This window comes from Schistocerca gregaria, chromosome 3, assembly GCF_023897955.1.
Source record: "Schistocerca gregaria isolate iqSchGreg1 chromosome 3, iqSchGreg1.2, whole genome shotgun sequence".
NCBI lineage: Eukaryota > Metazoa > Arthropoda > Insecta > Orthoptera > Acrididae > Schistocerca > Schistocerca gregaria.
In genome coordinates this window covers 883,593,511-883,608,315 of record NC_064922.1, presented here as the reverse complement: position 1 = coordinate 883,608,315, position 14,805 = coordinate 883,593,511, and the positions used below count along the sequence as shown (strand labels likewise).

Sequence of the window (14,805 nt, the reverse complement as noted above, 5' to 3'; positions counted from 1 at the left end):
GTTTTTTATCCCTTATTTTTGAGTTTAAAACGAAATGGTTACTTTGTTCTCTCATGTCGGAGATTATAATATCTTATTTCTGTTAATTTACGTGTATCGCTACTCAGCTTAAAAAATAGGAATATCTTAGCCTAACCATTTTTCCCAGCTCTCCCATACTTATTCTGTAATGCGGACGGTGCTCCACTTTTAATACAAACTAGAAAGCGGAGAGAAGGAAAAGTTCAGATAACAGCTTGATAGTGACAAGAGGATAGTCCAGCAGGGATCTGTAAGCTGCTTGATGTTTGCGGTGATTCCGCTCATTCGATGTGGAAAAAGTGGTGAGTCGGACAACAGTAATCATTCACTCCGAAACACATGCAAATCGAATGAAAATGATTTTAAAATACGAACATGTGTTGTATTACCCTATTTACTTGCAAAACTCTGCATTTGTGTACATTCAATGTTTGAAGGTTACATAAGACCGCAGAAGCAAAACTTGCTGAAGAAGCAATAACGTGTAACAGACGGTTATTGGCAGCAGATTCAAAAGAGTCGTAAATAATGAATTATTTGGAAAAAGTTCCTTATTTGTATGAAACAAACAAAACTATAGCCAGCATCCGTAGAGTCATACTTCTCAAAACAGAAGTTGTTGGGTTTTACGTTCGTCCCTTATTCATCATCGAAGTTTAAATGTGGAGTTTGAGTGAAAGGATTAAAACACAGTGGAGTGGAAGAGCTCCATTCAAAAGTCCTCATTAAGTGATCATTGTGTCTTTTGGTAATGGACTATTGCCGTGTGAATACACGGAAAATGATTTAGCATGACCAAATAGTTTCCTTGTGAAATGTGCATACTGTTTCGTCCTTTTGTGTTTTAATCATGTTATTGAAACTCCATATTAGCACTTTGATGACGAATAAGGGAAAACGATTAGACAACACAGCAACTTCTATTTTAGGATACGTAACTCTGTTCATACCGAATGTGCTTACATGTATTGTTTCAATTAAATGTTTACCTTTTTGCCAAATAATACCTTATTTATGACTCTTGCTAATTTGCCGGTAATGATTGTCTGTTGTATGTCATTTTTTCTTCAGAGGGTTTTGCTTCTGAAGGCTTTACGTCCGTTAAGTCATGAGACAGCAGTTGTACATAAACGATGCTTTTATAAATAAGTGACGTTTGTGAGCGGTAGAGTACACAAATACTTATTTTACATCATTTTCATACGATTTCTACTGTTTGGAGTGGCATGAAGCGAAAGTCCTCTTGCAGAGACATTCATGCAGGAACTCATTCCAGAATAAATCGAACACTATGAATAAAAAGAGCCTATAGAGAAGTGATTCAGCTTTGTGAACCACTGGTACACTGGTCGAATATGTAACATTATCGACAAGCATCAGAAACTCATGTTCTCACCATGATTCTTTAAAGAATCGAATTCTCGTGTACAAAACTCATCCCAGTGTTTATGACGTCATATCTCCTGAACTATGAATCGTATAATGGTATAAGTTTGCAGATATATTCAGTAGGATATATGTATACTGTCTGCCAATTTTTCTGCGAATAGAATCAATAGCAAATAAGTAATAAATTAGAAAGTGCTGTCTGATGCTGCAGATGGACTGCGTAAGCAGTGAAAATTTAATAAATGATACCGGTTTTTTGCTTTAATTTTGATGAGTATAGCCTGCGTAATTTGCACACCATGATTTACGCTGCTGACATACATATAAAAATTTTCGAACTTGAATACGTGACTTATTGTTCTAAACCTTTAATGTAGCATTACATCCCTTTCTGAGTTGATTATGACACTTTATAATTTTTTTTAAGTTCGTTCAGTAATTATATAAAGCTAGCTTTTTACCCAATATGCTTATATCACATATATGTATCTGAACGCTGTTTTACACCGTATGACTCTGGAGAGGATGTTAATTTTGTTATATTCAGCCTTGTCGCGTGATATTAGGTCCAAAAACACATTGACAAAATTAATGGCTCGCTGCAGTGCTCAGCCTTGTGACGTGGTTGACAAACTGAACAGCATAAATAACAGACAATTTCACCTCATACTTCCAAAGTTTTCAAATCAACTAAGAACAGGGAGGAAATACCACTACGTCGTTTGACAACATTTTCACGTATCATCCACTTCTCATCGCCATCCCTAGGTGTGTTATAGATGTCATGCTACTTTTATACCAAAAAAATGAGTCCTGTATATCTCAAATACGGTTGAAATTGCTCCAGGCATCCCTGAGTTACACTTTTACGTCACAGATTTTTACCCCACCCTCAGCCATAGGGCTGCAAAGAGAGCTTACTGTAATGTTTTCTCCATGTTCCAAGTAAAACATGTGCTTATTTTGCTACAAGTTGCTTCAAACAGTTAGAGAGATCAACTTACATATCACTGTGTTTGCACAACTCTTCCCCTCCCCCCCAAATACACACACACACACACACACACACACACACACACACACACACACACACACACACTTCGTCGTCACCTCTTGAGGTTTTGAGTAGGGGTATATTACCCACATACTATTCAAATAACATTGAGTCATATATATATCTGCTTTCACCTCATCCACCTCCCCTGCCCCCTAAGTAAAGTATGGGTAGATGGTTCTTACACACACACACACACACACACACACACACACACACACACACACACAGTGCTTCTTTCCAGATAGTAAATGATATGTGAACCTAGTTCTGCAAGGTTCACAGGAGAGCTTCTGTAAAGTTAGGAAGGTAGGAGACGAGGTACTGGCAGAAGTGAAGCTGTGAGGACGGGGCGTGAGTCGTGCTTGGGTAGCTCAGTAGCAAGAGCACTTGCCGGCAAAAGGCAAAGGTCCCAAGTTCGAGTCTTGGTCCGGCACACAGTTTTAATCTGCCAGGAAGTTTCATATGTGGACCAAGTTTGAGTGAATCTGTACACTCATTTAGGAACTGACGTGAAACGTACATACAATTTTATAACAAGCAAGCACTTTACGCATGGTTTCCCCTAACATGTAGACTCCTGGAAATTGAAATAAGAACACCGTGAATTCATTGTCCCAGGAAGGGGAAACTTTATTGACACATTCCTGGGGTCAGATACATCACATGATCACACTGACAGAACCACAGGCACATACACACAGGCAACAGCGCATGCACAATGTCGGCACTAGTACAGTGTATATCCATCTTTCGCAGCAATGCAGGCTGCTATTCTCCCATGGAGACGATCGTAGAGATGCTGGATGTAGTCCTGTGGAACGGCTTGCCATGCCATTTCCACCTGGCGCCTCAGTTGGACCAGCGTTCGTGCTGGACGTGCAGACCGCGTGAGACGACTCTTCATCCAGTCCCAAACATGCTCAATGGGGGACAGATCCGGAGATCTTGCTGGCCAGGGTAGTTGACTTACACCTTCTAGAGCACGTTGGCTGGCACGGGATACATGCGGACGTGCATTGTCCTGTTGGAACAGCAAGTTCCCTTGCCGGTCTAGGAATGGTAGAACGATGGGTTCGATGACGGTTTGGATGTACCGTGCACTATTCAGTGTCCCCTCGACGATCACCAGAGGTGTACGACCAGTGTAGGGGATCGCTCCCCACACCATGATGCCGGGTGTTGGCCCTGTGTGCCTCGGTCGTATGCAGTCCTGATTGAGGCGCTCACCTGCACGGCGCCAAACACGCATACGACCATCATTGGCACCAAGGCAGAAGCGACTCTCATCGCTGAAGACGACACTTCTCCATTCGTCCCTCCATTCACGCCTGTCGCGACACCACTGGAGGCGGGCTGCACGATGTTGGAGCGTGAGCGGAAGACGGCCTAACGGTGTGCGGGACCGTAGCCCAGCTTCATGGAGACGGTTGCGAATGGTCCTCGCCGATACCCCAGGAGCAACAGTGTCCCTAATTTGCTGGAAAGTGGCGGTGCGGTCCCCTACGGCACTGCGTAGGATCTCACGGTCTTGGCGTGCATCCGAGCGTCGCTGCGGTCCGGTCCCAGGTCGATGGGCACGTGCACCTTCCGCCGACCACTGGCGACAACATCGATGTACTGTGGAGACCTCACGCCCCACGTGTCGAGCAATTCGGCGGTACGTCCACCCGGCCTCCCGCATGCCCACTATACGCCCTCGCTCAAAGTCCGTCAACTGCACATACGGTTCACGTCCACGCCGTCGCGGCATGCTACCAGTGTTAAAGACTGCGATGGAGCTCCGTATGCCACGGCAAACTAGCTGACACTGACGGCGGCGGTGCACAAATGCTGCGCAGCTAGCGCCATTCGACGGCCAACACCGCGGTTCCTGGTTTGTCCACTGTGCCGTGCGTGTGATCATTGCTTGTACAGCCCTCTCGCAGTGTCCGGAGCGAGTATGGTGGGTCTGACACACCGGTGTCAATGTGTTCTTTTTTCCATTTCCAGGAGTGTATTTCACATATACGCTGCACATATCTAGTTGTATCTCTTCATCTGCCCTCACTGTCTGTCACATCCTCACCTCATTATTTGTCCATCTTCTCCTCCCAGCTCTTAAGCCATTTCCTCTTGCCTCTCCTTTCTCTATGCATCTCCTCTAACTATTCTCACTCTGTGATTCTTGAGTTTCTCCCGGCGTATTTGATAATCAAAATATCCACGGGTGTACTGCCGGTCTGTAGTGTCCAACGGGCACAATATTTCGGTGATCAAACATGTCGCCTTCATCAGGTGATGGCGACATGTTTGATCGCCGAAATATTGTGCCCGTTGGACACTATAGACCGGCAGTACACCCGTGGATATTTTGATTTCTCACTCTGTTCATCTCCTCCTCCTGTTCTCTCTCTGTTTTATCGACCTGCTTAGCTGGACAGCCTAAATATCGTGGGCAAGAAACAGTTTTCGAGCCCCTCACATGTAGGCTGAAAAGCACAACAGGCATGCTGTGTTGGAGTAGTATCAGTATGCCTTATCAGCTTGCTTTGCATGGCAACCTACATGTCATAGGGCAAAAAAGGTTTCCCACGCCCATGGCATATAACCTGTGCTGCATGAGATGCATGTTGTGGGAGTAGTACCAGCCTGTTTTATATCAAGATCTTTTACAGGCGCTACACATGTGGATGGGCATGTCAGGGATTGTGGTAGATAGAGAAGGTGGAGAGAAAAGGGAGGCAGGAGGTAAGAGAGAGAGAAGGCATGAGTGGATGGGTAGGGACAGAGGGGGCTGCCCGGCAAAGTAAGTCGATAAGGATGGTCGTTATTACTCCCACACAATACACATGTTGTGCAGGATAGCCTATACAGCAAGGGACCTAAAAAACATGCATGTCTGTATCCCTGTAAATATTGGAGCTAGGGCGTTATGAAACCTGCTGTTTTTGTACTCATGGGGCAAAGAGTTTGTGTGTCAAATTTGGCTCATTTCGGTCCAGGGTCTGCTAATTTTACAGATACATACATATACTGAGCTATACAGGGTGAGAAGTATTTCAACCGACAAACTCTGGGAGGTTGTAGGGGACATCAAAACAAATATTTTCCCTAATGTCATTTTTTTCCTATGAGGAGTATTTAAACCGGTAGAGGAAGATTTCTCTGGCGTCAAATTAATTAAACCAACAAAAAAGTCCAGAGGGGACATATCGGAGGATCGAGCAGGCCACGCTACAGGACCACCTCTGCCAATTCACGTTTCTGGGAACCGTCGGTTCAGGAATCGACGCACACGACGACTGAAATGTAGCGGCGCCCCGTCATGTTGGAACCACATGCGTTGTCTGGTAGAGAGCGGAACGTTTTCCAGCAATTCCGGCAATGTTCTGGCGAGAAAATTGTAATAGTGCCTGCCATTTAATGGGCTAGGTAGCAGATACGGCCCATTTAAACAGTCCCCAAATACACCGACCCACACATTAACGAAAAACCGCACTTGATGAGCGCTAGTAACTGTGGTTTGTGGGTTATCCTCACTCCAAACATGCGAATTGTGCATGTTGAAGACTCCATCACGGCTGAACGTTGCTCCATCGGTGAACAACACAAAGGATGGAAATGTAGGATGCATTTCACAGTGTCCCACGTACCACTGCGAAAACTGTACTCTGGGTGGATATCAACTGGTTCCATGTTGTGGACACTCTGTAAGTGAAATGGACGTAACAATCGCTCTCGAAGGACTGTTCTTACATTCGTCTAATTCGTCTCCATGTTACATGCAATTGCACGAGTGCTGATTGAAGGATACCGCTCCACATGCTGCAAGACAGCTTCCTCAAATTGCAGCGTTCAGCGTTCTTACCGTGCGACAGAGTCCCTACCCAGGTAATCTGCTAAATGACCCGGTCTCACGCAGACGTTCGTACACAGCAGCAAAGGTCGTATGATGCGGGATACGGCGATTAGGATATTGTTTCTGATAAACCCGCTAAACAGAGACAGAGCACTACTATACTGGTGGACAGCAGTTGCCTACAACTGAAGAGCGTATTACGGCCTCCACCGGTTTAAATACTCTTCATAGGAAAAAATGACATTAGGGAAAAATATTCGTTTTGATGTCCCCTGCAACCTCCCAGAGTTTGTCAGTTTAAATACTTTTCACCCTGTATATGTAATCAAATTTTTGTTGCCTCTAGAAGGCGCTAGATGGACAGCTGTGCCCGTGTTAGCCGCTCAGGCCCTCACGGCTGCGCTGTGCTGTGTTGCAGGCGGTGACGCTGCAGGTGCGCTTCTGGAGGCGGCGCTGCCCCGCGCTGGACTGCGGCGGCCGGCGGCCCGTCAGGCCGGACCCCCGCGCCTGCTGCCGCGTCTGCCCGCCGGCGGACACTGCCGACGACGAGCCGGGCGGCGCGGGGGCGGTGGCGGGGGCGGTGGCGGGGGCGGAGCGCGAGCCGGAGCCCGACCCGCAGGCCGTGCTGGCCGCCGGCGGCTGCCGCGCTCCGCACCAGGTGTTCGAGGACGGCCGCAGCTGGCACCCGCGCATCCAGCCGTTCGGCGTCGAGAAGTGCGTCACGTGCCGTTGCAAGGTGAGCCGCGTGTGTCTCCGCAGGCGCTCCACCCCTTACCTGGCGCGCTCATTCCAGCAACTTACTCTACTCACGACCACACAAATTCCACTTATACGTTTAACGCCATCAGTTTGTATATCTGAAGCAGCGTAATTTTGTGCTCAACCAGGACTCGAACCCAGATCTCTTGGCTATAGTGAGTAATCTTCTTGAACATTAGGCTGTCTCAGCAAGCCCTCAGATCTGAGTCAAGGTTTCATTGGCACTTCATAACATTACAAACAGAAATTCTGCCAGAGCATATATGGGACCTACATCATAGACGGTACCTATTTTACAGTGGACTTAGGTCGACCTCGCCGTACGAATACACAAGAGACATTGTTTGTTTGTTTATTTATTTATCTATCTATCTATCGCTTGCGCCTTTGTCCCGCATTTGCGCGGGGTTGGCGTGGTTAAATCGGATGTGGCATGTTAATTGGAAGGGGTGTCCAGATGCCCTTCCTGCCGCCACCTCGTAGCCCCCGGGGTGGAATCAGAGTACCCCATCTGTCTGCGTCTAGTGTACATCATGAAAAAGTGCGGATGTGTTTCAAATGCCTGTGAGTCGTGTAACTGAGGCGGGACGTGGGGACCAGCCTGGTATTCACCTAGAGGATGTGGAAAACCGCCTAAAAACCCTATCCAGGCTGGCCGGCACACCGACCCCCGTCGTTAATCCGGCGGGCGGATTCGATCCGGCGCCGGCCCGCCTACCCGAGTCCAGGAAGCAGCGCGTTAGCGCTCTCGGCTACCCTGGCGGGTAAGAGATAGTCTGTTATCTTCGACAAAATTAAGTTACGTAATTACATTACAAAACACAATTAAATGATCAATTGTTTGAGTCTCCGTAATTGTCCCCCACTGCGACGCAGAAGTTATGAATTTCGCTCAAAGGTACCCACAGCCTTCCTCCGTAACGGCGCGAAAGCGTGGAGTCTTGCGACGCAACTTCGGACTTCACACAGCGAGGTTCCGGCACATCCGAAATAAAGGCCAGAGCTGAAATCCTCATGTGATATGTAAGGTGGCGTCAAATTTCAGCTCATTTCTGCCCATCACTACCATGGATATATCACACTATGGAAAGGTAATCACACACGCATCTTTGCCCACATTTCACGCCTTCTTCTGACGCACCTGTGATGGAGGTCAGAAGCGCGTTGCCCAGTGTTGAAATCACGCTGTTTTCGTATGAGTGGCTGATGAAAACATTTGTCACACCGCCGTTCTGAATCGACACGGAAAAGCCTCAAGAGGTGGTGTCAATGAAACTACCTCTTTCCTTTGGCGTCGATTCCTACACATTGGTCAAAAACGATAGTTCGCAGTTCAATGAGTAACAGGAGGCCGTTTCTGACAAACTTTGACACTGCGGACAACCCCACTCCCAAGACGATTCAACCGTTCTCTAAGGACTTGGTGTGCCATGATCGCACTCCTTTGGAAAGCACTGTAACCGCGATTTTTGATCCGGTGTACGGGCTGGAACCGCTAGCGACCGCTCAAAACCATTCGATGAAATCTGAATGCGATCTGAAGCATCAACCTGTCTTCACGCCTTTTCACCCTCCTGTTTTGCACCCTTACGTGGCGTCATCATGAAGACGTGCGACACTGAACGTGCACGAATAAAATAGCCAACGGTCAAGATCATCCTCGGTGCCTGTAGTTAACATTTGTTGAGCACTTTAACAGTGTGCCTGTACAGACACAATCGGTGATGTAATACTAGGTGCTGCAAGCAGGCAACCTTCCGACACCTCTCTGATGACACATACCTGCTAGCGGGCTAGCGGGGGACTAGGGCAGTAGCATAGCCTACCTGTAGGTTCTATGATTCTCGTCACGGGGGGGGGGGGGGGGTGTTCACTACCTCTGAGCATTACTAGACTGATTTCAGTTGAAGTCATTGCCTCTTGAATGATATTAACTACATTATTTCCATTGATATGTCATGTCACTGAATGTGTCTTATATATCTTCGCATGTCGCAGTTCTTCCTCTCTGCTATTCTTCCCACTGCCAAGCTCATCATTCGTGAATGCTCAGTCAAATTTCTTTCTGTCTACTTCTTTTTCTGCCAATAGTCTACGATTTCAGAAAGCTCTTCATTTCATACATTATCTAAGCACCTTCTGTTGCACCATATTTCAAATGTTTCATGTTTCTTTCTCTCTGGTATCCCCACAGTCCACGTTTAATTCTCACACAATTTTAAGCTTCAGGCATAAGGTTTCGAAAATATCTTCCTCAGTTATGTGTCAAAATTGACACCTGTAAATTTGTATATCAAAACACAGTTTTTATCGTCTGTTCCAGTATCCAACTGAAGTCCTCTCTCGCTCATCTGAAAGTCGTACTTCCTTCCTATTGTGACCCCTCACGTTTTGACGTTAGGTACATTATTATTTTCCGTTTGCTATTTTCTAACACAAATCTCTGTTGTTGCCGTAGTGGCCGGGGAGAGCATTACTTATGAGAGGCAGATACACAGCAGATATAGGGAGCTGATTACAGAAATTAAGGATCAGTAACATTAAGATTGTGGCGATAACTTTATCTGCCGCTGTACTTACAACGGTGGCAGTTAACACGAGTGTTTCTTCTCTAAATGTAGAGCGCTTATCGCGGAGGGGAAAACAGAAGCCAGCAGTTTGGAGTGCTGGCGCCACAATTGCGCAGCGTCTGATTTGCTGCGTAGGCCTGCAAGGACGCCCCGCGGAAGCGTAGCGTTCGTAGAGAACCCGTCACACCACCTGGCCTCACATTTGCCATGTATGCCACTGCAAACGTTTTCTATGCCATTTTTAACATGAAACTCGCAAATAAATCATTTAACATACGTAATGGTCCCCAATTTGCAAATGACATTGACATTTCTAGTTATGAGCATGGCTAAGTTTCGTTTTAATGTAAATCCCGTCACGTACCAAAATGTTTATCAATCGGGTTATTAACTATACTCAGCGATGACCACCTTTAGACGTAAAACTAAGCATATCGAAGTGTATTCGAGTACAAATGCAGAATCAGATGACGATGATGATGTTTGGTTTGTGGAGCGCTCAACTGCGCGGTTATCATCGCCCGTACAAGTCCCAACCGTTGCTCGGTCCAATCTCGCCACTTCCATGAGTTATGATGAAATTATGAGGACAACACAAACACCCAGTCATGGCGAGGCAGGTGAAAATCCCTGACCCCGCCGGGGATCGAGCCCGGAACTCCGTGCTCGGGAAGCGAGAAAGCGACCGCGAGACCACTAGCTGCGGACCAGAATGAGAAATCACTATGTACAAATATAACATTTGCGCACCTGAGCAGGTGAAGTATACTACTCATGCCGTGTCGTTACATACCCTGAGGTGATAAGTCATTAAATAGTGATATGCACATATACGGATGGCGGTAGTATCTCTTACACAAGACGGAGCTGTCGTTCGTATTCAGGTGATTCATGTGGAAAGGTTTCCGACGTGATTATGGCCGAACGTCGGGAATTAACAAACTTTGAACACGGTTAAAATGGTTTAAATGGCTCTGAGCATTATGGGACTCAACGTCTGAGGTCATTAGTCCCCTAGAACTAAGAACTAGTTAAAGCTAACTAACCTAAGAACATCACACACATCCATGCCCGAGACAGGATTCGAACCTGCGACCGTAGCGGTCTCGCGGTTCCAGACTGCAGCGCCTATAACCGAACGGCCACTTCGGCCGGCTTTGAACTCTACTTGGATCTAGACGCATAAGACATTCACTTTAGGAAATCGTTAGGGAATTCAACATTGTGAGATCTATAGTGTCAAGACTGTGCCAAGAATATCAGATTCCAGGCATTACGCAGTGGCCGATGGCCTTCACTTAACAACAGAGAGCAGCGGCGTCAGCGTAGAGTTGTCAGTGCTGAAAGACAAGCGGCTCTGCGTGAAATAGCCGCAGAAATCGATGTGGCACGATCGACGAACGTATCTGTTAGGATAGTGCGGTGAAATTTAGCGTTAATTGGCTTTGGCAGCAGACGACCATCGCGAATGCCTTTGCTGACAGCACGACATCGCCTGCAGCGCCTCTCCTTGGCTCGTACCGAGCGAGATGGCGCAGTGGTTAGCACACTTGACTCGCATTCGGGAGGACGACGGTTCAATCCCGTCTCCGGCCATCCTGATTTAGGTTTTCCGTGGTTTCCCTAAATCGCTTCAGGCAAATGCCGGAATGGTTCCTTTGACAGGGCACGGCCGATTTCCTTCCCCATCCTTCCCTCACCCGAGCTTGCGCTCCGTCTCTAATGACCTCGTTGTCGACGGCACGTTAAACACTAATCTCCTCCTCCTCCTCCTCCTCCTCCTCCATGGCTCGTGACCATATCGATTGGACACTAGACGACTGGAAAACGGTGACGCGGTCAGATGAGTCCCTATTTCAGTCGGTGATAGCTGATGTGCTGGAGACCCCACGAAGTCATGGACCACTGTGCAAGCTGTTGGGGGCTTCATAATCCTGTGAGCTGTGTTTGCGTAGCATGGCTGCGGTCCTCTGATCCAACTGAACCGATCATTGCCATTAAATGGTTATGTTCGGCTACTGCCGGCATCTGGTGGTCGTGCGGTAGCGTTCTCGCTTCCCACGCCCCGATTCCCGGGTTCGATTCCCGGCGGGGTCAGGGATTTTCTCTGCCTCGTGATGGCTGGGTGTTGTGTGATGTCCTTAGGTTAGTTAGGTTTAAGTAGTTCTAAGTTCTAGGGGACTGATGGCCTAAGATATTAAGTCCCATAGTGCTCAGATCCATTTTTTTGTTCGGCTACTTGGAGACCGTTTTCAACCATTCATGGACTTTTGTCACCTCAGTGCAAAGCATTAACGGCCTGACATCCCAAGCCACCACAACAAAAATTACAACGGTCCGGGCCTAAGGGTTTGCCACACGTGGATCCGCACGAAGGTAGATAGGCGGTCCTCAAGCACTGAAATTTCAAAAAAAAATTATAAGACTGTATGCCTGCAGGCATGTGTGAAAACGGAATGTAGAGTTTGCGACTCACCAATGGTGCATAAAAACAAACTCCTCTCATCTGTTTCAGGCGGGGCACATCCAGTGCCAGCGCAAGGTGTGCAAGGCAGCGACTTGCGCGCGCCTCCAGGATGCGTCCGCCGCTCCCGGGGCCGCCCCCGCCGCCCCCGAGGAGGAGGCGGAGGAGCGAGAGTGCTGCCGGACGCAGTGCGCGCGCAGGCACCGCCGCCCACACGGCTGAGGCGGCGCCGCCCACACCGCAACTCAGAGGCTTCCCACAGTATTGCTCATCTCTACCTGAAAACACACACCTACATACATTATACGCATAACTACGACTAACCAAAGTTCATATAAGGCTGTTTTTTTTTTTTAAAAAAAAGGGAAATGTTATTTTTAAAAAGCGAAGGCAAAGTATTTTTTATCTTCAATTAACACTTCGAAGACTTTTTAATATTTTCCTAGACAGCGAGCGAGTTTGTTTTATGTAGTCGTTACTGGCGAGTACAGCCGTCCGTAGCTGTGAGCTCGCAAGGACATTCTGCGAAGGGCGTGGTCAGAGTCCTGCGGCGTGGAAGGGCCGACCGAGGGCTGGCGAAGGGCCGGCCGCCGTTACCACAACCAAAGAAGACTGAGCGACCAAGGGCCGAGCGTTATTTATTTGTTGGCCCCACGGGGCGTCGTTGTGTGTGTCATGTCGGACCAGTGGGCGTCGTCCCCACCCCACCCCACCCCGCACCTCGTTGGCCCTCGCGGCGCTTCTAGAGTCAGCTAGAGTAGTCCACTATTATTATTATTATTATCATTATTATTATTATTATTATTATTATTATACTGTAGTATAGTTTAGTTGTAAGCTGGTTGTGAGAGTACGAGTAAGTGCCATAAGACTGTTTACTTGGTAGTGTTACATACTGTGTGACAAATGGACTCTATTTGTTTTCTCCTCGACTGCACTCTTGCCCCACACTCCCTTCTGAAAAAAAGGCAAGTTTTCCCAAAAGATAATAAAAAAATTTGTGGATAGGGAACAGTTATTGTTTGTAGTATGTTCTCTCTTCCAGTGTTTATATAAACTGCCGAACACTGGAGAAATGACGAGTTGTCTCAGAATCAGGGCTCCTATGGTCTCAGCGTATTGACCATGCTTCGAGTAAATACATTTCACCTTGTACCTTCCAATATTTTTTAGCTTGCCTGATAACAAAGAACTGATGGGCTGTATCAAAGTGAAGATACAAATTATATCCCAGATTCGTCCATATTTTATGAAAAATGTAAATAAAGTATTTCCATTTTATCGTACCTTGTCCCTCATTTTTTTTTTAAATTTGTCCAGTGAAGAGTAATCTTAAAATGAAGATACAAAAAGTCAACTATTATTTGTGCTTTTTTTCAAAATTATTAATGTAACATTTCTGTGCATTATTACCTCGCACCTTTCGATTCTATTCACTCTGCATGACCACAAAAAAACAATGAACTCTGTTAAAATGATAATTTACAGTGTCATAGAGATTTGTTCGTCTTTTTTGGAAACTGTGAATGGAAGATGCCGTTTTGATTTACATTTTCCATCTCGAAACTCTTTAGCTTGTTCAACTATACCGTAATTCGAGTTGTCTCAGAACGAAGTTACGGAAGTGTTGACGAACATAAGGAGGATTAAGCGGAATGCCGTCATTTAATGTTAACTTCTGCTTTTTATTTTAAATTTTCTGTTCCCTCAAAGAAATGGGTATTAGCGCAAGTGTGAAGATGTAAAGTTGTTTCATGTTCTCAAAACACAATAATTATACAGATATTACGTATTACAGATGTTTTAAATTTGTCTGCCTGTAAATGAAATGTGTAAATATATTTTATGTGAGAGCTTAATGAAAATATATTGCTTACTTTTGAAAGAAGAGGCAGTATTCATTACTTTATCATCTTGGTCCACACCCTGCACCCTCTTTCCCTTTCTTCCACGTCTCTTACTTCACCAAGATGCGCTCTAACCGGAAGACAACTGGTATCTCATTGGTGGAGCAAACTTCGTAATTTCAGATGACATACTACGTTATTTGCCCAAAGACACTGTTCTCTTTAGCCAACAGCACCGTGTGTGTATTTTTCTACATAAGGTGGAGTAGTTATGCAGAAATGATGGAGCTTGCATAGGATATTCTTCTGAGGATAGCTACGCTAAAACGAAGTTCAAAGTGAAGATTACAAGAACATAAATTCCACACGATCACGGAATTCTGTTATCGGCTCAATTTCAGGTGTGTAACTGAAAGCAAATTTGGTCTGGTATCTTTTGAATGAAAATGTTTTTACTGTTTCAAGCATTACTTCATTGATACTTTTTGGCTTGGAAATAAGTGTTTGTTACACACACCCAGCACCGTTACATCACATAATTTTCACTTGGCAACTATTTCCTTAGCCTCGCTTCACTTTCAGTGTCACTGTGTAGACGAAATCATAAATTATTTGCTATGGCGCTATCTGTATGTATAACCTACCTGCTATGACGGGAGCGTTATGTATAAACTATCCGTTTATTGCGGGAGTAGTAGGATCGCTATATATAAAAGAAAGGGTTGCCAGAACACACAGCCGTGTATAAGTAAAAGGGAAACGCACTGTGGTTGCTCATGAATTTCAACTTCATCTAAATTACTTCCACGAATATGAAAGGAAGGGCTACGAGAACAATATTATCAGACGACGACAGAGAG

General features: G+C 46.1%; 1 protein-coding gene across 1 annotated transcript in view; it reads left to right on the top strand.

The window, feature by feature from the left end:
• The window catches only part of LOC126355051 (dorsal-ventral patterning protein Sog-like), a 445,293-nt gene extending 431,307 nt beyond the window's left edge, over nucleotides 1–13,986 (top strand). The window contains exons 14-15 of the mRNA XM_050005204.1: nucleotides 6,724–7,041; nucleotides 12,150–13,986. Of these exons, the coding sequence (XP_049861161.1) occupies nucleotides 6,724–7,041; nucleotides 12,150–12,320 (489 nt within the window). The 3' untranslated portion in view covers nucleotides 12,321–13,986. The remainder of the gene's footprint in view (nucleotides 1–6,723; nucleotides 7,042–12,149) is intronic.
• Nucleotides 13,987–14,805: the final 819 nt, after the last annotated feature.